General features: G+C 50.9%; 1 protein-coding gene across 1 annotated transcript in view; it reads left to right on the top strand.

Annotated features, from left to right (window-relative positions):
• Positions 1-15,869: 15,869 nt before the first annotated feature.
• Positions 15,870-24,244, top strand: part of PADI2 (peptidyl arginine deiminase 2) — a 51,404-nt gene continuing 43,029 nt past the window's right edge. Inside the window, exon 1 of the mRNA XM_025392571.1 lies at positions 15,870-16,037. Coding sequence (XP_025248356.1) covers positions 15,946-16,037 — 92 coding nt within the window. The 5' untranslated portion in view covers positions 15,870-15,945. The remainder of the gene's footprint in view (positions 16,038-24,244) is intronic.

Genomic DNA, 24,244 nt, shown 5'->3' with positions numbered 1-24,244 from the left:
TGGGTCCTTCACAGGGCACCAAGAACACAGCAATGAACAAGACAGAGACAGACTGAGCCCTCGGGGGCTTATGGGGTATTTGCGGAGAATGCAGAACAGGCAATGATTGACATAAGTAAGGTTGCCAGACAAACGACAGCAAGCCCAGTCAAATGTGCAGCGTGGAGAAACGATGAATGTCCCATGCAATATTTTGAACCTGGAAAAATTATTTGGTGTTTACCTGAAATTCAGATGTAACCGGGTGTCTTGTGTTCTTGTTTGCCTACATAAGATATTTGCAGCTGGTGACAAAGAGTCTGAGGAAAATAATCGAGGCTAGAGAGTGAAGGAAGGGGTCTATTTTAGCCTGAGTGGTCAGGGAAGCCAAAGCCTGAATAGAAAAGAGGCCTCCACCCCAGACTCCGCCTCCACTCCCCCAACTCATTATTGGTAAAGAGTGTGCAACTCACTCATTACCACGAGGAGAGCACCAAGCCCTTCTTCTCTTTTCTTTTCTTTCTTTTTTTTTTTTTTTTTTTTTTTTTTGAGACAGGGTCTCTGTCCCCCAGGCTGGAATGCCATGCAGTGGTGTGATCGTCGCTCACTACAGTGTTGACCTCCTGGGCTCAAGCAATCCTCCCACCTCAGCCTCCAGAGTAGCCGGGCCTACAGTACAGGTGTGCACCACCCAATTTCTTTAGCTGAGTCCTAGCTGCTTAAGCTGTGACTCACTGTCCCCATATAAACCTTAGAACTGTCCCCAGGAACCAGACAAAGGGAGGAGGTTCCATTGGATGTCATGTAAATACCTGTAGCTGAGTGGTCCCCAACAGATAAAAAGTCTTTGAACAGAATCCAGAATAGGATCAAGCAGTAAATCCATCTGCTGGCACCATGCCTCTGGTGAGGGCTTCAAGAAACTTCTAATCATGGCAGAATCAAGAAGCTTCCAATCATGGTGGAAGGTGAATGGGGGTGGGCATGTCACATGGCAAGAGAAGAAACAAGAGAGAGGGAAGGGTGTTATATGCTTTTAAACAGCCGACTGTCATGTGAACGAATAGAGTGAGAACTACACATGACCACAAGGAGGGCACAAATCCCTTCATGAGGGATCTGCTCTCATGACCCAAACACCTCCCTCTAGCCCCATTTCCAATATTGGGGATCACATTTCCATATGAGATTTGGAAGGAACAAATATTCAAACTGGATCATTGTGCCCCTGGCCCCCAAATCTCATGGCCTTCTTATATTGCAAAATACAATCACCCCTTCCCAAAAGTCCCCAAAAGTCTTAACTCATTCCACTGCCAACTCAAAAGTCCAAAGTTCCATCTAAGACACAAGGCGAGTTTCTACCACCTACGATCCTATAAAATGAAAACCAAGTTATTTGCTTCTAAGATACAATGGCGGTACTGGCATTGGGTGAAGATTCCCATTCCAAAAGGCAAAAAGTGGCCAAAACAAAGGGGAACAGGCCACTTTGGGAGGCCAAGGTGGGCAGATCACCTGAGTTCAGGAGTTCGAGACCAGCCTGACCAACATGGAGAAACCCCGTCTCTACTTAAAAAAAAAAAAAAATTAGCCAGGCATGGCGGCGAATGCCTGTAATCCCAGCTACTCGGGAGGCTGAGGTAGGAGAATTGCTTGAACCCAGAAGGTGGAGGTTGCAGTGAGCCAAGATTGTGCCACTGCACTCCAGCATGGGCAACAACAGCAAAACTCTGTCTCAAAAAAAAAAAGAAAGGAGAACAGGCCACATACAAATCCAAAACCCAGCAAGGCAGACATGAAATCTTAAAACTCCAAAATAATCTCCCTTGACTCCATATCCTACATCCAGGGCGCTCTGCCACAAGGAGTGGGCTCCCAAGGCCTCGGGCAGCCCCAGCCCCATGGCTTTGCTGGGTGGGCACAGCCCACGTAGCTGTTATCACAGGTTGGAGTTGAGCTTTTCCAGGCTGAGGGTGCAAGCTGCCAGTGGCTCTACTATTCTGGAGTCTGGAGAGCAGTGGCCCTGTTCTCCCAGCTGTGCTAGGCAGTGCCCTTGTGGGTACTCTCTGTGGGGGCTCCAACCCCACATTTCCCCTCACCACTCCCTTAGTAGAGTCTCTTCTGGGGCTCTACCCCAGCGCTATGTTTCTTTCTGTCTTTTTTTTTTTTTTTTTTTTGAGATGGAGTCTCGCTCTGTCACCCAGGCTGGAGATCTGTGGCGCGATCTCGGCTCACTGCAACCTCCACCTCCCAGATTCAAGCAATTCTCCTGCCTCAGACTCCTGAGTAGCTGGAATTACGGGCACCCACCACCACACCTGGCTGATTTTTGTATTTTTAGTAGAGATGGGGTTTCACCATGTTGGCCAGGCTGCTCTCAAATTCCTGACCTCAGGTGATCCACCCGCCTCGGCCTCCCAAAGTGCTGGGACTACAGGCATGAGCTACCTACCACACCCTGCCAATGCTTCTTTTTTATTTTTTTCTTGCTTTTAGTATTTTGCCAAGCCTGGGTCACCCAGGCATAACGCTTCTTATACAGCTTGCAGAACTATGAGCCAAATAAACCTCTTTTCGTTATCAGTTACCCAGCCTCAGGTATTCCTATAATGCCAAGTGGACTAGAACACCAACTGAATCCAAACTAGTGGTGAAGCCACCTGGGAGGGTATTACTTAGCCCCAAATCTGACTTAAGAAATAAGAAATGCATATGCCGAAGCCTGGGGACACAGGCTACGTCTCCGCCCTTTTTAGGTTATGGGAAATCCTGTTTAAATGACTAACAATAGGACTTGTGTCCTATCAAGACCTTGGACAAAACCTCCATCAAAGCCTGAAGTTTCCGTGGACATTAAGGAATCTTAGAGGAGGTAGGAACCCCAAAAATGGGTTGGAAAACTAATCTCGAAATTTTCTTGGTGTGACAACATCATTGCCTTAGCAGGCTCTCATTTTTTAAGCTTGACAAGAATTGAGTAAAGAAATGATGCAGAGAATCAAACAATTTCAACTTTGGAATTTGAAATGCTTTTAATATTTAAGAGAATATGGGCTATGTTAAGCTTGTCCAACCCTTGGCCAGTGGCTTTGGATGCAGCTGTGGTTTTAAATGCGGCCCAACACAAATTCGCAAACTTTCTTAAAACATTATGAGATTTTTGTTTTTGCAATTCTTTTTTTTTTTTTTTTTTAGCTCATCAGCTATTGTTAGTGTTAGTGTATTTGTATTTTATGTGTGGCCCAAGACAATGCTTCCCCTTCCAATGTGACCCAGGGAAGGCAAAAGATTGCACACCCCTAGTCTGTGTGAATAAAAGGTCAGTCTTAAGGTTTTAATTTAAAATGCACAAATGAAGCCGGGCACAGTGGCTCACGCCTGTAATCCCAGCACTTTGGGAGGCTGAGGCGGGCGTATCACCTGAGGTCAGGAGTTCGAGACCAGCCTGGCCAACATGGTAAAATCCTGTCTTTACTAAAAATACAAAAATTAGCCAGGTGTGGTAGTGGATGCCTATAATCCCAGCTACTTGGGAGGCTGACAGAGGAGACTCGCTTGAACCTGGGAGACGGAGGTTGCAGTGAGCCGAGATCGTGCCACTGCACTCCAGTCTGGGTGACAGAGTGAGACTCCACCTCAAAAATAAAGTAAAATGCACAAATGAATCATTGATTGATTTAGACTTGCGATATTTTAAGTTGAAATCTTACTATGTTTGTCAGAAGTGTTAAAAAGTTATAAAAATTTAAATTCATGATAAGCATACGTTACCAGATTTCTAAGAATAATTTAAGTGCTTGAGAACGTTGTGTTTGTTATTAAGGCAACTGAAGTATTTTAAAAAGAAATTGAATATATTAAATTTATACATGCAGTTAAAAATGTTTAAATATATGTCAACCTGAAATAACCAAGAGCGTCAGAGTGTAATTTAAAAAGAGTTTAGGCCAGGCACAGCGGCTCACACCAATAATCTTAGCACTTTGGGAAGCTGAATGTGAGTGGATCCCTTGAGTCCAGGACTTTGAGACCATCCTGGGCAACATAGTGGGACACCGTCTCTACAAAAAATTTTAAAAATTAGCTAGGTGTGGTGGCCCACACCTGTAGTCCCAGCTACTGAGGCCGAGGTGCGAGGACTGTTTGAGCCCAGAAGGTTGAGGCTGTAGTGAACCGTGATTGTGCCACTGCACACCAGCCTGGGCAACAGAGTGAGACCCTGTCTCAAAAAATCATAATAATAAAATAAAATATAAAAAACACTAAAATAAAACAAAATAGAGTTTATTCAAGCACAAGGTGTGAGGATGGCCACCCAGATACCCCAACTCCAAAGTAATGAACTCAGCATTCCGAAGTAGGGAAGTGACAGTTTCATTTATAGAGGCAGGGACAGAGGAATTTTTAGCCGGATTACAGCATTTTTCCCACAAGGCTGGCGCACAGTTACAGCCATTTGACTGGTTATGGGCAGTGTTTCTTTTCGGGGAGGGTACATTTCACATTTTTTGTGAAGGGTATGATAGCTATGCGTTTCCTGGCATCTGTTCCACGCAGAGCAGGACAACAAAGGAGAAGTGGATGAGTCACAGGGTCATTAATTAAGAAAGTAGGAGGGGTTTGTCCCTGACATTCTTTAATTCTCTCCAGTCATTGAACAGAACAAGAAAAATAAGAAAGCGAGTTCATCTACAATCTGAGGAACAAGAGGCACATGACTCAGATCTGTCACAGCTCTCTCAAGGCTGAAGTGTCTTGGGGGGTTCCGACAGCTTTTACATTATATTTTCATGCATGTTTAATTAGCCAAGATTATAAATGGAACCAAATATTCAGTTGAGGCATTTTAATAATTTAATAATAATTTTTAAAGTTTTTTTTTTTCTTTTAGAGACAGAGTCTCACCTGTCGCCCAGGCTGGAGTGCAGTGGTGCGATCTCCACTCACTGAAACCTCTGCCTCCCAGGTTCAAGCGATTCTCCTGCATCCGCCTCCCAAGTAGCTGGGATTACAGGCACGTGCCACCATGCCTGGCTAATTTTTGTATTTTTAGTAGAGACGGGGTTTCACCATATTGACCAGGCTGCTCTTGAACTCCTGACCTCAGGTGATCCACCTGCGTTGGCCTCCCAAAGTGCTGGGATTACAGGCGTGAACCACCATGCCTGGCCTACTAAAGTTGTTATATTTTAAAAGAATACTTTTTCTAAATTTTTTTTTTAATTTTTAATCGTGGTAAAATATACATACCGTACAATGTGCCATCTAAGCCATTTGTAAGTGTGCAGTTCAGCAGTGTTAAGTACGTTCACGTTGTTAAATGTAGCCAATCTCCAAGACTCTTTTCATCTTGCAAAACTAGAATTCTATGCCCACTAAATGACAATTTGCCATTCCCCTCTCTCTGCAGCCCCCAGGGCAACCTCCTTTCTACTCTCCGTCCCTGTGAATCTGACTATTGTAGGCACCTCATTGAAGTGGAATCATATAGGCCAGGCACAGCGGCTCATGCCTGTAATCCCAGCACTTTGGGAGGCTGAGGTTGGAGAATTATTTGAGCCTAGGAGTTCAAGACCAGCAACATAGTGAGACTCCATCTCTAGCAAATAAAAGAAAAAACATGGAATTTGTCCATAAGAGAAGATTTTTAACCTGAAATCAAAGCTAAAGTGGGATCGTTGAATTTGAAATGACAGTAAGTGGAATAATAATTTTTGAAAACCAAAGGAGATCCTTTTTTTTTTTTTTTTTTTTTGAGACAGGGTCTCACTCTGTCATCCAGGCTGGAGTGCGGTGGCTGACCTCGGCTCACTGCAACCTCTACCTCCCAGGCTCAAGCAATCTTCCCACCTTAACCTCTGGAGTAGCTGGGATCACAGGCATACACCAACACGACCAGCTAATGTTTTTGCATTTTTGTTAGAGATGGGGTTTCACCATATTGCCCACGCTGGTCTCCAACTCCTGAACTCAAGCGATCTGCCTGCCTCCGCCTCCCACAGTGCTGGGATTATAGGCATGAGCCACTGCTCCCAGCCAAAAACCAAAGGAGACTGATAATCCATTCTTGACACAAAAGCCTCAAGCCTCAAGGGTGCCAAAAATCAGCACTCACAGTCATGTAACGATGGCCATGAAAATTAAGAGCAGGTTTCCCCCTCCCACTTGCCCAGAGACTTAGGGTCACCACAAGGTCTGAATAGACCAGACATCATCAAGCCAGGCCCTAGTGACTTGTTCCTCTCCAGACAGACCAGGCTGGCTTCAGCCAGCATGGGTAATGCCTGTTTTCAGTTCCTGCCCACCAATAACAACAGCAGCAAACCAACGCCGACCCTTTTCTAAGCACCTACTACGTGCTAGGGCTTTATGTGCATCATCTCATTTCGTTCTTAAAACGATCACAGGAAGAAGGTACTTTAATCACCCCCATTTTATAGATGGGAGCATCAAGGCACAGACAGGAAAAGGCAGCGCTAGGATTCAAATGCAGCTCCAGGGTTCTCCACTGTGTCCTGTTAGACCTCAAGCTCCCTGCCCTGACAAAGAATGGGATCCCGGTAATTACTTCCTCAGAGTGAGCCCCTTTTTCCTTCCTTCCTTAAGCTCTGAGAGGTTGCGCCAGGTGCCTTTGCTCCTGGCGCCTCCTGCTGGAAGCTGTGTGTATGCACAGCCATGCCCATTGCTCAGGGAGGAGCTCATTGAGGCTTCTAAACAGGGGAAGGGCAGAGAAGCCTCCACGTTCCAAGATCTCTAGAATCTGCCCCAGAAAATTCCTTAACTTTCAGTTTGCGTCTCTCAAAGGCCAGTCCTATTGTCCCATCTCATCAGGGCCTCTTCACTTGTCACCTAGAGCGCAGCCTCCCACCTGCTCTCAGAATCCCTGAAACCCATTCTCACCAACACTCAGGGGTTCCTCCCTTTCATGGCTCTCTCCTTCCACAGAACCCAGTCGAATGCTCTGTGGCCTGGCACTCAAGGCGCCCATGGCTTAGCCCCAGACTATTTTCTTGGTTTTATACCCAAAATCTCCTCCTACAATTTACCCTACATACCCCCTGAGCTTCCACACTCCCCTCACTTGGCTGAGCTCTGCCTCCTGCCAGGAACGTCCTTCCCCTACCTCTGCTTGTCAAACTCCTACCTGTTCTTCAAAGGGGAGCTCAAAGGCCACCTCTTCCATGAAGCCTTCCCTTCTTGCCTTAGCTAGTATTAACCTTTCCTCTTCTGTTGAAGCCAAGACTGCACAAGAGCCTGACTCCGGACAGCATTGGCATCTCTGCCTGAAGGTTTTCTCTACCTTCGAGGAACAGACCTGGAGTGCAGGGGAAATACTCCACCCCACCCCATCCAAGCACAGCCCTGGACCCATGACTGGTGGAAGATAAATACCCCAGCTCCCTCACTCCTCACTGCAATAACTCTAAGTTTCTTTTTCCACAGTCTCCCAGAGACCCCCAGTGGGATCAAGCTCCAGTTGCCCATGGCCCTCGATTGCTTGACACTGCACTCTTTATCAACTCCCTAATCTCTACTGTCTCAATTCCTCACTCCACTATCAATATTTCCTGGGACTGACTCTCAAATGAACAATTTATGCTGAATTTCTGTCTCAGGATCTGTGTCAGGGGAACCCACACCCAGATACTGGTACATTCCCTCCCTGGTATTTAAAATTTTTTAAGGGATGGGGTCTGTGTTGCCCAGGCTGGTTTTGAATTCCTAAGCTCAAGTGATCCTCCTGCCTCAGCCTCCCAAGTGCTAGGATTATAGCCATGAGCCACCCCACAAGGCCCCTCACAGGCATTTAGCCTTTGCTGCCGCCCTATCCACCAGCGGCCTTGAGTAAGGCCGTTAAAACCACAGGCTGGATGGACCGAGCATTTTCTATGTGCTTGACCCTATGTATTATCTTGTTTGTTTATTTGTTTCGAGACAGGGTTTTGCTCTGTCACCCAGGCTGGAGTGCAGTGGCACCATCTTGGCTCACTGCAACCTCCATGGGCTCAAGCGATCTTCCCACCTCAGCCTCCTGAGTAGCTGGGACTGCAGGCACATGCCATCACGCCCAGGTAATTTTTGTATTTTTCATAGAGACAGGGTTTTGCTACGTTGCCCAGGCAGGTCTCAAGCCCCTGGGCTCAAGCAATCCTCCTCAGCCTCCCAAAATAGTGGGATTACAGGCGTGAGCCACCGTACCCAGCCTATTTTTTTTTTTTTTTTTTTTTTTTTTGAGATGGAGTCTCGCTCTGTCGCCCCAGCTGGAGTGCAGTGGTGCGATCTCGGCTCACTGCAAATTCCACCTGCCAGGTTCACGCCATTCTCCTGCCTCAGCCTCCCGAGTAGCTGGGACTACAGGCGTCCACCACTACATCTGGCTAAGGTTTTTTTTGTATTTTTAGTAGAGACGGGGTTTCACCGTGTTAGCCAGGATGGTCTCGATCTCCTGACCTCGTGATCCGCCTACCTCGGCCGCCCAAAGTGCTGGGATTACAGGTGTGAGTCACCACGCCCGGCCTATTATCTTGTTTAAACCTCACAACCACCTGGGAAGGAGGTGTCATAATTAACTCCCATTTCACAGATAAGAAAACTGAGACTCAAGTGAGATGACTTGTCCAAGGTCTCCTAAGCCAGGAAGGGCTAGGATGTCAATCCAGGTGAACTGATTCTCGAGATGGAAAATGTGACCACCTCATGGGGTATGGCAGAAATGATTATAGCGCCTTCTTCCAATGTGGTTGTAAATGACTACGTGGTGTTCTTCCTACACAAGGGTATGTGTGTGTGCATGTGTGCAAGTGTGCGTGTGTGCACGTGTTTGTGTGCATGTGTGTGTGAGCATCCGTGCATGTTTTTTGTTCCCACTAGGTTGCTCATAAGGATGGACCTGTGTCCCCACGCCCGCCCGCACAGCACCTGACTCTGTGATTTGTTTATTAAGTGGTTTTTAAAATTGAATCAACGACCCAGGCTCACAAGACAAAGGCATTGAGGTAACAGGACAGGCCTGAAGGATGAAACACAAAAGACCTCCCTCTTTTACCAACTGGCTCTGCGCCCTTGGGCCGGGCACTGCCCCTCTTTGGGCCCCACTCATCCTTCTCGGGGCTTCAGTTGCCCCTCTGTCCAGCGAGAAGTTCCCACTCTAAGGGACCTGCCACTGACCTCCCACAAAGGTGGCCCCTGAATTCTGACCCAAACCATCAGGACAAAGAGAGTCCCAAAAGCTGAAGGAAGGTGCTGAGTAGGGTGGGACAGAGGCGGAGGCATTCCAATCTCTCGGGCTCAGGCCGGCCAGCGCCTCCTCCCTGCTTCCAAGATGGGGATCTGGCGCCACCTTGTGGTCTCCGCCTCTTGAGGCCTTCGTGACTTGTTTTTAACTCTTGCTCTAACCCCACTGCTGCCCTCTGGGAACTCTGAAGCAATTCCACTCTCTTCACCAAATATTTATCTACTGTGCCCAGCTGTGCCCAGCTGTGCCCAGGCTCGACCCAGAAAAATCATGAACAAGTCCCTGCCTAACCGTTTAGAGGCGTGTGGATCTGCACCACCTATAGAAAAATGATGCAAACCAGCCGGGTGTAGTGGCTCACACCTGTAATCCCAGCAGTTTGGAAGGCTGAGGTGGGCGGATTACTTGAAGTCAGGAGTTCGAGACCAGCCTGGCCAACATGGCGAAACCCTGTCTCTACTAAAAATACAAAAATTAGCCGGGCACAGGGGCGCGTGCCTGTAGTCCCAGCTACTCCAGAGGCTGAGGCATGAGAATCACTTAAACCCAGGAGGCGGGGGTTGCAGTGAGACAAGATCATGCCACTGCATTCCAGCCTAGGTGACAGGGCAAGACCCTGTCTCAAAAAAACAAAAAAAGAAAGAAAGAAAGAAAAGAAAAAGAGAAAGAAAAATGGTGCCAACCACAAATGTGTGCCTCACAGTTAACCACATTTTCTAGTAACCACATCTTTTTTAAAGCTGAAATAAACAGATACAATTAATTTTAACAATACGTCTTTGGGCTTTTTGATGTTTGTTTGTTTGAGACAGGCTCTCGCTGTCACCCAGGTTGGCGTGCAGTGGCACAGTCACTTCTCACTTGCAGCCTCAACCTCCTGGGCTCGAGAGATTCCCCCCACCGTGGCCTCCTGAGTAGCTGGGAGTACAGGGTGCACCACCATGCCTGGCTAATTTTTAATTTTTTTTGTAGAGTTGGGGTCTTGCTATGTTGTCCAGGCTTATCTCAAACTCCTGAATGTAAGTGATCCTCCCTCCTCAGCCTCCCAAAGTGTTGGGATTACAGGCGTGAGCCACCACATCCAGCTAATAATACATTTGCATTTAATGAAATACATTCACCATATTATCATTCCAACATGGAGTCAATTATTTGTAAAATTACCTTCTTTTTCTCTTTCTAACTCCTTGAAACCTGTGTGTATTTTACACCAGGGGTCCCCAACCCCCGGGCTATGGACCATTACTGGTCTGTGGCCTGTTAGGAACTGGGCACACAGCAGGAGGTGAGCGGTGGGCTAGCAAGGAAAGCTTTATCTTTAGATTCTCGTAGGAGCACAAACTCTATTGTGAACTGCACATGCGAGGGATCTAGGTTGCACGCTCCTGATGAGAATCTAATGCCTCATGACCTGTCACTGTCTCCCATCACCCCCACATGGGACTGTCTAGTTGCAGGAAAACAAGCTCAGGACTCCCACTGATTCTATATTACGGTGAATTGTAGAATTGCTTCATTATGTATTACAATGTAATAATAATAGAAATAAAGTGCACGAGAAATGTAATGAGCTCGAATCATCCGGAAACCATCCCCCCCCCATCCATGGAAAACCTGTCTTCCACAAAACAGGTCCCTGGTGCCAAAAAGGTTGGGGACCACTGTTTTACACCTACAGCACATGTCAGCTAGGATTAGCCACATGAACCTCGTGTGGCAATGGCTACATGTTGGAAAAAATGGGTCTAGGACCTCCCGGGCTTACTCTGGCCACCTGGCAGCCCTTCAGACAACTGGTTTGTTACATCTTCTCCAGAATTCACCTTTCTAGCTTTGCTTCACTGACTAATGATAGAATCCTGGTCTGGACAAGTCATCTTACCCTTGGATGTGTAAAATAAGGGTAGTAAAAATACTTACTTCTGGGATTGTAGCAAGAATTCAATGGGATAACACACACAAAGTGCTTAGCACAGGTGCCAGGCAGGAAATAAATGCTCCATAAATGACGACCTAATGAATGAAAGCCTTAGCCCACCTTTCAGCGTGGTGATGGTTAATTTTCTGTGTAGAGTTGGCCAGGCTATGGTACCCCATCATCTAGTCAAACACCAGTCTGAATCAGTTGCTGTGAAGATATTCCTCAGATGTGATAAACGTTTAAATCAGTAGACTTTGAGTAAAGTAGATTGCACTCCAAAATGTTGGTGGGCCTCATCCAATCAGTTGAAGGCCTTAAGAGCAAAGACTGAGGTTTCCCGAAGAAGAGGCAATTCAGCCTCCAGAATGCAACATAGAAACCGTGTTGTTTCCAACCTGTAGATTCAGTCTCAAGACCGCGACATCAATTCTTCCCCCATTTCTGACTGGCCAACTCTACAAAATTTCAGGCTTGCCAGCCCCCGCAATCATGTGAGCCAATTTCTTAAAATAAATCTCTCTCTCTCTCTCTCTCTCTCTCTCTCTCTGCATATATAAATGTACCCCCGGGTGGGGTACAGCCACAGCAGCATGCAGAACAGACACGACTTCCTCATTCTGAACTCACACAGTATTAGAACAATGGAGCACCCCAGCCCTTCCCTCCCTCTGAGCGCGACGTCTCTCAGGACCAAGACCTGAGGCAGAGGTTGAATCAATGCCCCCATCCCAGAGACTCTTCTCAAGGGAGTGAAACCAAAGGGTGGGCTTTGCCAGGGGAAAGGGAGTGTGAGGGGGCCAGGCAGGGCCAGGGTTATGGGGATCTGCTCTTGAGGGTACGCCTGCAGGTCCTCATGGTGCAGAGGCAGGGGCTGGGGTGGTCCCTGGCCACAGAGGGATTGCTTTGGGGATCCATGGCCCAGACCCCGACCCCCTCCTTTCTCTGGTCTCCTGCCAGAATTCCTGTCAAATTTAGCTGCCCACAGCAGCCACAGTGATTTCCCTAAAGTACACATCGTGCCGTTGACACCTTCCAAAGTCCTTCCCAGGCTTCCCCCATGACCCCATAAAGAGAAAGCCCAAAAGCCTTTTCCACGACTTACAATGTTCTGTGTGACCTGGCCACAGCCAGCCCAGCCTCTCACGTTGTAGAAGCTTTGAAGTGTGTTATAAAACAGCATGTAGTCAGAAGCCCAGGTTTACAAAAACTTAAAATAACTACATGCGCATAGGAAATAACTACCGTCTATTGGAACTTGGGTCTGTGCCAGGCCACGATGCGCAGTACTTTACTGGGTATCATCTTGTTATTCCTTGTTCCTTATAACAATTTCTAGCATCTCCTTTATAGAAGAAGAAACTGAGGCCCAGAGAGGCCCCCAGCTAGTGAGGGACAGAGCCAGACTTGACCCCAGGTCCACCAAGGCCAAAGTCCACGCTCTTCACTGCCAGCCTGGTTGGTGCCTCTGTGCAAATGGAAGATAATAATAGCTCCCACCTCATAGGGCTGTCGTGAGGATTAAATAGGTTGAGATGTGTGTGTGAATGGGCTCAGAACAGCTCCTGGCATGGCACAAGGGCTCAGGAAGTGTGTTCACCCACAGCAGCCTATGGGCAGCCCGGCCAGATCATACTCAGACAGATTCAGACTGATCTGTGCTACCAGGGTCATGGGTGATCATGGTTTTTGGTTTTTTGTTGTTTTTTTTTTTTAACTTTTCCACAATGACCAGGTAATACTTGTGCATTTCTTTCTTTTTAAATTATTGTATGTATAGTGCTCTTGGTGAGCTGTTAGTTTCCTCAAAGCAGGCCTGTTGAAGTTTGAGTGGCTTCCCAGGTTCCCCCAAGGCCTGGCACAGAGACCCCACACCCAGTAAAGGAACCTAAAAAAAACAAAAGCACTCTGCCCACAGGTTTGGCAGGGGCGGGTGTTGGAGGGGTGGGTGCAGGTCAGTGCCAGGAACCGGCCTGAGCTAAGTCCCCAAAAGACACCGTGAGATGCTTTGTGGCTCTTCCGGACCCCAGGGGAGAGGGGGGAGCAGCCGTGATGCCTGCGACCTCCGGCCCTGAATCCACCAACAGCTGTGACCACTTCAGCTATTTTAAACCTCTGGGCACCAGGAAACTCCTGTCTCATCCACCAGGCTCTGGGCCCAACATCATGACCTGAGCCCAGGCAGGAGCCCTGAGTGTGAGTGGCCAGGTCTGAGTTGAGTTTTTAAGGGGAAGGGGCTTCATTTCTAGAGCCTTGTGCCAGGCTCCGTGCTAGTATTTTCTGCGCCTTGTTATCTCATTTAATACCGTCCTTACACCGTGCTGAGGGATCAGTTATTTCACAGAGGCAGAAAATGGGGCTCTGAATGGCAAGGTACATGTCTCGAGGCTGCACAAAAGCGAGCTGGGCCTAGAACCGCGACTTCCTCATCTGCAAAGCACGGACAATATTCTGCCCCTGCCCTCACTCGGCCTTGCCCCTGCCTCCACCCCAGTGGCTGTGCAAGTTCCTCCCTCTGCCACTCTTAGGAGCTCTGCAACCCAGAGTCGATTCCCCCACCTGCTCACAGCTCACTTTCTTCATCTGTAAAGTGGCGGAGTTACTGGGAGGGTTCAGTGATCTAACTCTAACACATGAAAAGCGCCGCTTGGAACAGTTCCTGACCCACAGAAAGAACACAGTAAGCGCCCGCTCTTACTCCTGCTCCCCTGGGTATTGCGGTCCGATGTTATCACTACCTTGCGCAATGTCCTGTTATTAGCCTCCCGGGGTCTCCGTCAGTGGGGGCACAGTGTCCTCCCCTACTCTGGCCCCAGTATCCCCGTGAGTGAAATGAAAGAACCCCAGGAAGGTAAGAACCCTAGTGGGTGTCCATTATCTGCTGCACAGCAAGGGCTCCAAAGTCACTCGTGGCAGAGGGGTGCCCAGACACGAGCTCACCTCTGGGGGCACCTCAAAGTCTCTCCAAGCCACACAAGTTTTGTCCCAGTTTGGCAGGTGGCCCCCAAGAGACTCCTCCTGATTGGAGGATGTGCTCAGCCGGTGCCTGGAGCTCATCAGAAGTTACTGGCTTCAGCCGGGCGCTGTGGCTCACACCTGTAATCCCTGCACTTTGGGAGGCCGAGGTGGGTGGATCACCTGAGGTCAGGAATTTGAAACCAGCCTGGCCAACACGGAGAAACCCTGTCTCTACTAAAAATACAAAAGTAGCCGGGTGTGGTGGTGCATGCCTGTAATCCCAGCTACTTGGGAGGCTGAGGCAGGAGAATCAATTAAACCTGGGAGGCAGAGGTTGCAATGAGCTGAGATGGCACCATTGTCCTCCAGCCTGGGCAACAAGAGCAAAATTATGTCTCAAAAAAAAAAAAAAAAAAGTTACTGGCCCGTCCCTGGGTCTGTGTGCTGTGCCTTTGGGGGACAAATGACCTCCTGGCTAAAATTCAGGCCTTCCCTCTTCCCCACTCACATTCCTGCCAAATTCCTGCCACTCAGAAGCAGCTGGGCTCTTCACCATCTCCTAATTTGGGCCGCCTCAGGGAGAAGGTTGGAGTCCAAGGGCTGGGTGTGTCTGCACTGGGCACTTGTGGGCCTCACCCCTCTTGTCTGGGGGCACCCCTTCCTGGAGCTCCATCTTCCATCAGCCCTAACTCCTTCCCAAACATGCATCCCCTCTGCCCCACTCCTTCCCTCCCACAGCCTCTGCCCACCCACCCTCAGGTTCTGTCCTCAGCTACCAAAGACCACTTCCTCATGCAGGCCTGATGTATGTGTCTGAACAGCGCTCTGATTGGGTCGGAGGGGAAGGGCTGGAACGCGGGTGAGGCTGGCTGAGGCCTGCACTGATTGTCATTCTACATCTCTGCCTCTATGGGACACACGATGACCTCTGTGTGGCACCCCCCTTCCCTTGGTGGCCCAGGCCAGAACCGGGGCCCTAATTGTTACCCCTCCCCTTTCCCTCAACCCACACATCCTGTCAGTCACCAGGTGCCACCAAAATCCCAGTCCATAAGCAGTGGCCGGATCAATCCCCACCTCTCCAGCTTTAGCCACAGCCAGGGGCTTCCTTGCCCATCCCCAGCCCAGCCTCCTGTCCAGGAGCAGCCGGCAGCCCGAAAGACCCATTTCACGAGCACACCCGACCGCGGCTTGCTGAGGCAGCCACTCCAAGATCCCACTCCCACCCTCTAATGCCTTGGATTGGCGTCCTGTCCCTGTCAGCTGCCGGGTTCCCCATCCCCACCGCTTCCCATTTTTCCTATGGTGAGGTCCATCTGACTGTTGGCGGGCGGGGGTATCGGGCTGTACCCAGATTTACACAGGCGGCTCCCTCTCCTCGCCTTCAGTTTGCAAACGCCTCCTTTAAGAAGGCTCGGGGATCCTCTTCTCTGGGAAGGCTTCCTGGCCCCCAGGCTGAGTTAGGGCACCCTCTTTGTGCTCCCACATTTGCATTTCCTGCCCCACTGGGCCAGGGCGTCCGGAGGGGAACCAGGGCCCCGCGTCCTGGCGCCCAACACCTGGGCGCCCACCGAAAGTTTGTTGAATGAAGGAATGAACAAACAAGCACAAAAGTGGTCCCTGATGACTTCACCACGACCGCAGCGGGGCGGGACGAGTTAGGGGCGGGACCACGCTTGACCGACAGGCCCGCAGCCCACTGCGAGAGGACTGGGGCGGGCCGCCCCGCCCACCGGCCACTGGATAAGGTGGCAAGCCCGGCCGTGGGGCGCAGGCTGCTGGAGAAGGCGCACCTGCTGCAGGTACTCCCGGCCGCCCCGGGCCAGCGAGCGCGGGCACTGCGGCGCGGAGGATGCTGCGCGAGCGGACCGTGCGGCTGCAGTACGGGAGCCGCGTGGAGGCGGTGTACGTGCTGGGCACCTACCTCTGGACCGATGTCTACAGGTGAGCCGGCCCACCGTGGTGCCCGGGCGGAGATCTCGCGCCCAGAAATCCTGAGACGCGCTCATACTCGGGGACGTGGACTGCCTTTGTCCAGCCCGAGTTGTCCCTAATCCAGAGGCCCCCGCGCCCAGAAATCCTAAGAACCTCATCCAGAAACCTGACAACCCCTGAACCTTGTGTCCACCTTCCTGAAACCCTGAGACTCTCCTAGACCCCCTAACACGGCCTCAGCCCCACCTCCCTCACGACCCCTTTTGCAGACCCTCCCTTTCACCCGTGACCCTCCGTCTGGCCCTCTCCAGTTCTTCTCCCGGGGGACCTCACACCCCTTCAGCTTCCCCGCCGTCCTCTCCCCTTTCACTTCCCCTCCGCACATCACTTCCCCTCGGACCCACCTCATCCCAGCCCCTCTCCTGCTTCCCACTCCCAGTTCAGCGGAGCTCCCGCGGAGACTTGCCCGGGACTGGGGCAGGACCCGAAGGGAGCTGCCCTGAGGCTGAATCTGGCCCTGGAGGTTACTCAGGCTCCGATTTCGCCCAGTGGGGGCTGCTGGAGGTTGCTTGTCCCCAGGCACTGGCCCTGAGCTCCGTGTCCCCAGATGCCTTCCCCTGAGTTCATTCTGAGACCGCAGAGGGACCATATTCCACCCAGCTGACAACAGGGACTTGGGGTATATAGTGGGGTACTTTGTTGGAAAAGGATCCTGATTCCGAATTCTACTCCCTCCCCTTCTCTCTGTCCAAGAACTTGGTTGAGTGCAGGATGTCTGAGACAGCTGAAGATAGGGCAGGGCCCTACCACTCCCCCCAAATCCCAGTAAGCAGCCAAGTCCAATGATCTGTCTCCCTAAGTACATGGGACAGGGCCTTGGAAAGGTGTAGCTGGTGTGAATGAAGGGCTGGGGTTATGCTGGGGTTTGATCCGCCCCCCTCTATTCCAAGTATTTAAAATGCTCCCATTGCTAGGGTTGGAGGGGTCAGTGCTGGGGGCAGGGGGCATGCAGGACTCTGAGGTGGGGCCCTGTGCTGACACCAGATGGGTCCCCTATCCTCTCTCTGCCTCAAGCTGAACTCACACAGCGGCACCATCATGGTTTATAGCTCCCCAATCATCCTGACACTTGGAGCACCCTTCCTCTCCCAGACCCCCCGAAGCCATCATGTGTCTCCCCACACAGCCCTGACAGCCCTCCCACCTGCCCAACCAGTCTCCTGCCACCTCTGCAGAGGCACTGGCCACACTGATACCTCCAAGCCCTGGGATCAGGGACCCGCCCCACGCCTCTGCCCCTGGCCTCAACCTCTGCCTCCCCCTGGGCCTGGGCTTCAGTTGTCCCTCATGTAAACCTCAGAGGCGGACTGGGTGGTCTCTGAGGACAAGAACACAGCAGTGGAGGGTGGTAGGGGCACCGGTGGGCTGGAAGAGCTCCCCTGCCTTCCCCACCCCCAGCTCTGAGCTGGCGCCGCTAGGGAGTGGGCACGGAGCCAGAGTGCTCAGGTCTCTAAGCCTCAGCTGTCACCATACCCACCTGTTTATTTGCTGGAGCATGGTTGGTGCAGCATGAAAGACTGGCATGATCCTCCCAGTTGGGGGTGGGGAGCAAAGGAGGGTTCCTGCTCAGGCCCCCTGCCATCGCTCTATCCTGGCAAAGAGAGGCCCAGCTGGGGTAGGGGCAGGCAGTGGGGCAGATGTGGACTCAGCCTCCCTCTAGCAGGGGGCAGCAGTGTGACAATTCCCCTTGTCCTGTCTCAATGACCACAAAGACCCTCACCCTTAAGAGCACTTAAGATTCTCTGCCACCATAGAGAGGGGCAGTGCGCTCTAGACCAGTACTGTCCAGAAAAGTCCAGTGTGAACCACAATAAAACCACAATTCCATTTTAAATCTTCTAGTAGTCCACATCTTTTTAAAAGTTAAAACAACAGGCATAATTTTAATAATATATTTTATTTAACCCAATATTTTAAAATATTATCATTTCAACATGCAATCAATATAAAAATTATTAAGGAAATGGTTTACCTTCTTTTTTTCATGCTAAGTCTTTGTAATCCAGTGCACATTTTACACTTCAGCACGTCTCAGCGTAGACTGAGTGCGTCTCAGGTGCTTACTGGCCACCGTGCTGGCGGCCACTGTCCTGGACAGCACAGGTCTAGTGCAGAGTTTCTCAATCTCGGCACTATTGCATTTTGGGCTTGATATTTCTTTATTGTAGCGGGATGTTTAGTGGCATCCCTGAACTCTGTCCCCTAGATGCCAGTAGCAACCCCCAAATTGTGACAACCAAAAATGTCTCCAGACAGTGCCAGCAGTCCCCTGGCAGGGGGGCAAAGTCACAGCCAGTTGAGGACTCACTGGTCCAGTGGAAGGAAGCCTCTTCCAGGACTGAGGAGCTTGAGTTGCTATTGCTATTGTGACTCGAATTCCTTGTAGTAATGAGAGCAATTGTCAGTATTGATAACAGGAGGAGGTATTAGTGGGCACTTAGGAACTGAACCCACCACCTCCTTTCTTCCTCACCATAGACCCTGGAGGGTTCATTGATCATCCCATTTTACAGATGAGGAAGGTAAGGTGCAGAGAGACGGAGCCATTTGTCCAGTGTCACACAGGACTCGGGTCCAGGTCTGTTTGACTCAGGACTCATGCTCTTATCTCCTGCTCTGTCCTATGTGACCCTAAAACCAGCAGGTTGAACTGGACGGCCCTCTCAACCTGTGTCTCTTCCACCCTGGCCATGAGCCCACTGTCCCCAGAGACTTCACCAACTCCCATTTGACCTTCCACTCTTCCCTGAGTCCTTTGCTGCCCAGACACAGGTCCTGGCTCAAGACCCCAAGTGATGTCCCCAGAGCCTCCAAGTAGACCCCAAGGATCAAGGCCCGGGGCTGCTGGGCCCAGTTAATTAGGGAGTGGCGTCCTGACCCTCACTCCTGAGTCACAAAGGTGAGCGAACCGGCCTCAGCACCCACTCCCCTTCCCAGGGGCTCTGGGCTCCCTTTCCTGTGATGCTGACACAGCCTGTTCCCCTCCAGACACACAGCAGGGGCCTCCCCAGCCCCATTCCTCAATAGACCTTGTGGTCCTGGCAGGCACTGCCCTACCAGCTTCCATCCATGGGCTGTGCGACCTTGAGTAAATCACTTCACTTCTCTGAGCCTCCACTGACCCAAATGAGGGTCGATCAGAGAACAGGAGGAGGGATTTTGTGTTCAATAGAAGTTGTACACTCAGGGTCACAGTGATGAACAATCGACCTCTTTGCTGCCCCATGAGGGGTCATCCAGGTCACCAAGGGCAGGGGTGCTCTGGGCCACCCATGCTCTCCCAGCAAAACTGGCCCCCCTGGGGATGGATGCCTTGACCTAGCCTCATTCTGACTGCTAGTCTCCAGCAAGCAATGAGCAGATACACAGAAAGAAGGAAGTAGGGTGTTTCTTAGAAATTGTACTTTGTGATTGTTGTTAAAGATACTCACAAGTGCCAGGAGGGCAGCCCAGCAGAGAAAGCAGGGGCCTGGGCTCTGCACCCCACAGTTTACCAGCTGTGCCATCCTGGACAAACATTCCTTCCTTCAGTTTCCCCAGCTGCGAAAAGGGGGCAATAATTGTACCTAACTCATAAAGTTGTTGCAAGGTTTAAATATGTAAATTATTAAATGCCCGTGAGATGAGCATGCAAAGTGCTGAGAAGGCTGCCGGGCGCAAAATAAGTGTTCAATAAATGTAAACTAGCAATATTAAGAAACAATGAGAAGTTGTGCAAAGAAAAAAATGTGATGAGACAGAGTAAAGAGTATCTTTACTCTGCTCTTCCCAAATGTACTCATCTTAGTCTTGGCACAGGTACACCTGGCCCACACAATCTCCTCCGGTGGCCCCTTTAGCCGAAAGCCGTGTCTTCAAGGGGGCTAGCCTGGGTCCCCATCTGATTCGGGCTTGACGTTGGAGAGAGGGCACAGAGGGAGTCCCTAGGTTGGTTCCATCCTGGCCACCCACCTCTTGTGAGCCCTGGAGGCATGGACACCCCCGGAGTCTGGAAGGATTAGAGAGAGGGCAGCCTCGGAGTAAAGTAGGTAGCAGGGTGGTCACCCTCTGCCCACAAGCTGGGCCTTGGGAATGGCTTCTTCTGTCCCTCCCTCAGCTTATGCCTCTGTCAGTGAGAGTTCTCAAGAAGGCAGGGCTCTTCTTTTCCTCCCTGGTGGACAGGGGCCAGGATCCGGATCCTGAGGTCTGCAGGAGCTTCAGGACACTGGAATGATGTTAACATTGTCCCTTTGCTGTGCAGAGCAGTCTCCTGGTTCCAGCTGCATCTGTGAGGTGGAGATGGGAGGAATCCCTTCCCTGGGATTCCCCAAGGCAGAGGCTGACCAGCCATTGTCCCAGCAGAAGACAGAAAGAAGATAAATGTCAGCTAGTAATATCAAGTAAATAATAATGATTTGCCCATAACTCGCTGGCAGAAGATAGGAAGAAGGTATCAGGCAGGCGCTCCTAGACACTGGCACAGACTCACTCCCAGACTTTCTGTCTCTTGGTTGGTGTGAGGGCTACAGATGTATTTGTTTTTTTGTTTTGTTTTTTGTTTTTTTTTTTGAGACAGAGTCTCGCTCTGTCGCCCAGGCTGGAGTGCAGTGGCGCGATCTCGACTCACTGCAAGCTCCGCCTCCCGGGTTCACGCCCTTCTCCTGCCCCAGCCTCCGAGTAGCTGGACTACAGGCGCCCGCCACCACGCCCAGCTAATTTTTTTGTATTTTTAGTAGAGACGAGGTTTCACCATGTTAGCCAGGATGGTCTCGATATCCTGACCTTGTGATCCACCCACCTCCACCTCCCAAAGTGCTGGGATTACAGGGTATTTGCTTTTTTTAAAAGTGTCATTAAGACAAAGGCCAGGAGGGTCTGAGATCCAGTTTGCCGTGATGGGGGCCTGAGGTGCTATGGGCTCCCCTCCCCATAGTGTGCCAGGCCCCACCTCACTGATTTCCTCTCCTGGCAATTCCTCAGCACACACTCCATTCCGGCCACTCTGGTTTTGTAGATGCTGTTAGCCTTTGGCTGTGCCAAGCTCGTTCCCACCTCAGGGCCTTTGCAGTTGCTGTTCCCTCTGCCTGGAACACCATCCACCAGATCCCCACAAGCCTGACTTTCATCAGCCAAGTCTCAGCTCCAATGTCACCTCCTCCAGGCAGCTTTCTTTGACTACCCATATGGTGCCCTACCCTGAGTCCCGAGAACTTCTGTCTCATCACATTTTTTTCTTTGCACAACGTCTCATTGTTTCTTAATATTGCTAGTTTACATTTATTGAACACTTATTTTGCGCCCGGCAGCCTTCTCAGCACTTTGCATGCTCATCTCACGGGCATTTAATAATTTACGTATTTAAACCTTGCAATAACTTTATGAGTTAGGTACGATTATTGCCCCCTTTTCGCAGCTGGGGAAACTGAAGGAAGGAATGTTTGTCCAGGATGGCACAGCTGGTAAACTGTGGGGTGCAGAGCCCAGGCCCCTGCTTGCTCTGCTGGGCTGCCCTCCTGGCACTCGTGTTTCAGGCATACCTCCTCCTTGTTTGTGATCCTCCCTGGAGTCAATGAAGGGCTCCCTGGATGGATGGATGGATGGATGGATGGATGGATGGATGGATGGATGAATGAATGAATGAATGAATGAATGAATGTGGCCTGTGATGCCTGTGGACTGGCCTGTCATGGGGCTGAGCTCCCCACCCCCAGCCTCAAGGGACAGGCACTGTTGGATGGGCCTGTGGAAGGTCAAGGGCACGTGGCCAAGCTTGGCCCGAGCAGCACTTGTTCCTGAGAGAATGACGGTGGGAGGAATTCAGGCCGGGTCAGGTGGCCCATAAATTAGAACAGCACCCAGAGCCCTCAACTCCAAACCGGAGGCCTTGCCAGGAGCTGCTCCAGGGCTCCGGTTTCAGACTAGTTCCCTGGGGTTGGGAGTGTTCTAAGGAGGACCAGGCCCACGGTCCCTGCATAGCTGGGGTCCCTGAGACCTTCCCTCGTTGCCTGCAGGGCCCTGAATTGGGATGGGAGCACAGTGGCAGGGGCTCACCCCAGTGCCCACCCCTAGCTGGCCAGACACACCTGCTACACTTTGGAGGAGGCAGTTTTTGAAGGCAGCTCTCTCCTGCCCAGCCACGCCAGACCTTGCACCCAGGGGCTTTGATGGGCCCAGGCCTGCTTCTCTATGTCATTTACCCAAGAACCCAGGACAGGAAGCCAGTCTTTGGTGTCCTTTCTCTGAGTCTCAGACTCCCACCTGTGAAATAAGTAAGGGGCTCTCATTTGGTCCCCTTCAGAGCCAGGCCTGACCCTCCCCTCTGCCCCACACCAGACACAGCTACCTGGCAGACCTCAGGGAAGACTCCAGACTTTGAATTCTCTTCCAGGGAGGGGGCAGCCAGGCCCAGGTCTCAGAGAGCTTGAGTTCTCCTCACACTCGGCCATGACTGTCCCTGAGACTTGAAGTGGGTGCTTGCCCTCTACAGGCCTCATGGGGTTATCAAAAGAATGGACTGAGGTCATGTAGGCCATGGGCTTGGTACAATCCCTGAGACATAATGAATACTCAGTTCCCTGGTGGTCTAGTGGTTAGAAAAATAATAATAATAATTGTAAATACTCAGTAAGTTGTTACGTATTAGTATTGAGTTTCTTTTGAAAACAAATAATAATGAGACCTGATCCCTGTCCTCAAAGAGTTTATAGCACTTACGGGAAAGAAATGTTGAACCACATTTATTAAGTGTTGTTTGAGACACCAATAAATGGAGGGAGAGATATATTCTGGCTGATGAGATCAGGGATGACTTCCTGGAAGAGGTGGCAACTGAGCTGGGTCTTGAAGGATGGACTGGGGTTCAGAGTGAGACCAAGAACATGCTACTCAGGGCCAGAGATAACTGGCAGGAAAGTTGGGGCACACAGAAGGGGCACAGTTTCAGTGGCCTGGAGTATAAGGCTGGAGGGTTGATGAGCTCTAACCGGGCTTTGAACGCATTGTTGAGGCATTGGACTTTGTTCTGTGAGTAGCAGGGAGTCATTGAAGGTTTCTGAGGACAGGAGCAGCTATAGATCAGATTGTTTCTTCTCTAATGAGAGGCCTGGGACAGCTGGATGCACCAGGTGGTGAGGGAAGCTGGCTGAAGGCAGACGTCATGGTTTGCCTCCACTGATCCCTGTTCAAGGCAGCTGCTCACCCACAGGGCTGCAGACATCACCAAGCCGAGCACCAGGTGTGAGGTCTGGACTGAGGTTATTCTCCCCCCGGTCCTTGCCTGCCTCTTGCTCGCCATGGGGTTACATGCCAGGCTGGCACCCACAACTCCCCCCCCCCAGACTCCTCTAAAGCCCCAATAGCAGGATGTCACACCCAGGCTGCCAGGAGCCGGGGTCACTCTGGGGATGAGCCCCGGCTGGTGTTAATGAGGCCCAGGCCAGGCGGGCAAGCTAAGAGAGCCAGATGCCAGTGAGGAACAGGCGCTTCATGCCCTCAAGTCTGGGGCTGGTGAGCCACCCCAGCCCTGCAAGGCCAAGCCAGTGACCCTCCCCACTGACTGAGCCAAGACCAGAGAGGACCCATGGCTCCTAGAGACCACGAGGCATTTGTGGGGCTGGGCAGATGTCCTTTGTTTGACACCAAGTGACCATTTCTATTTCCACCGCCACTGTCTGGTCCCAAGACACCATCATTGCTCACGTGGGCAGCTGTAGCCATCCCCTCCCTCACTTCCTCTGTTGCTCTCCTGAAATCCATCCCCCACCCTGCATTCTGGGTGACCCTGCACCCTGGATGATCTATCTACAGCGCAAAATTGATCATGCCACCCCTGCTTAGAAACCTTCAGTGACTTCCCTCTACAATCAGAGGAAGGCCAGCTCCTCACTGTTATCTAAAACCCCTGCTCCCACCACTCTCCCTCCCCCTTGCTCACAAAGTCCAGATACACTCCCCCTCTTTCCAGCTTCTCGAACATGCAGGACTAACTTCCACCTTGGGCCATCAAGCAAGCTGTCCTGTTGCTTGGAAATCTGTGCTCCTCTTCCTCTCCTCCCTTGTCCAACTCAGTGGTTTTCAAACTGTGGTCCCTGGACCAGCAGCATCAACATCACCTGGGAGCTTGTTAGAAATGCAGTTTCTCAGGTCCCACTCCATAGCTGATAGATCAGAGACTCAGG

The sequence above is a fragment of the Theropithecus gelada genome, chromosome 1 (assembly GCF_003255815.1).
Source record: "Theropithecus gelada isolate Dixy chromosome 1, Tgel_1.0, whole genome shotgun sequence".
NCBI classification, from domain to species: Eukaryota; Metazoa; Chordata; class Mammalia; order Primates; family Cercopithecidae; genus Theropithecus; species Theropithecus gelada.
The sequence above is the reverse complement of the archived record's forward strand: the minus strand, read 5'-3'. Positions and strand labels throughout refer to the sequence as shown.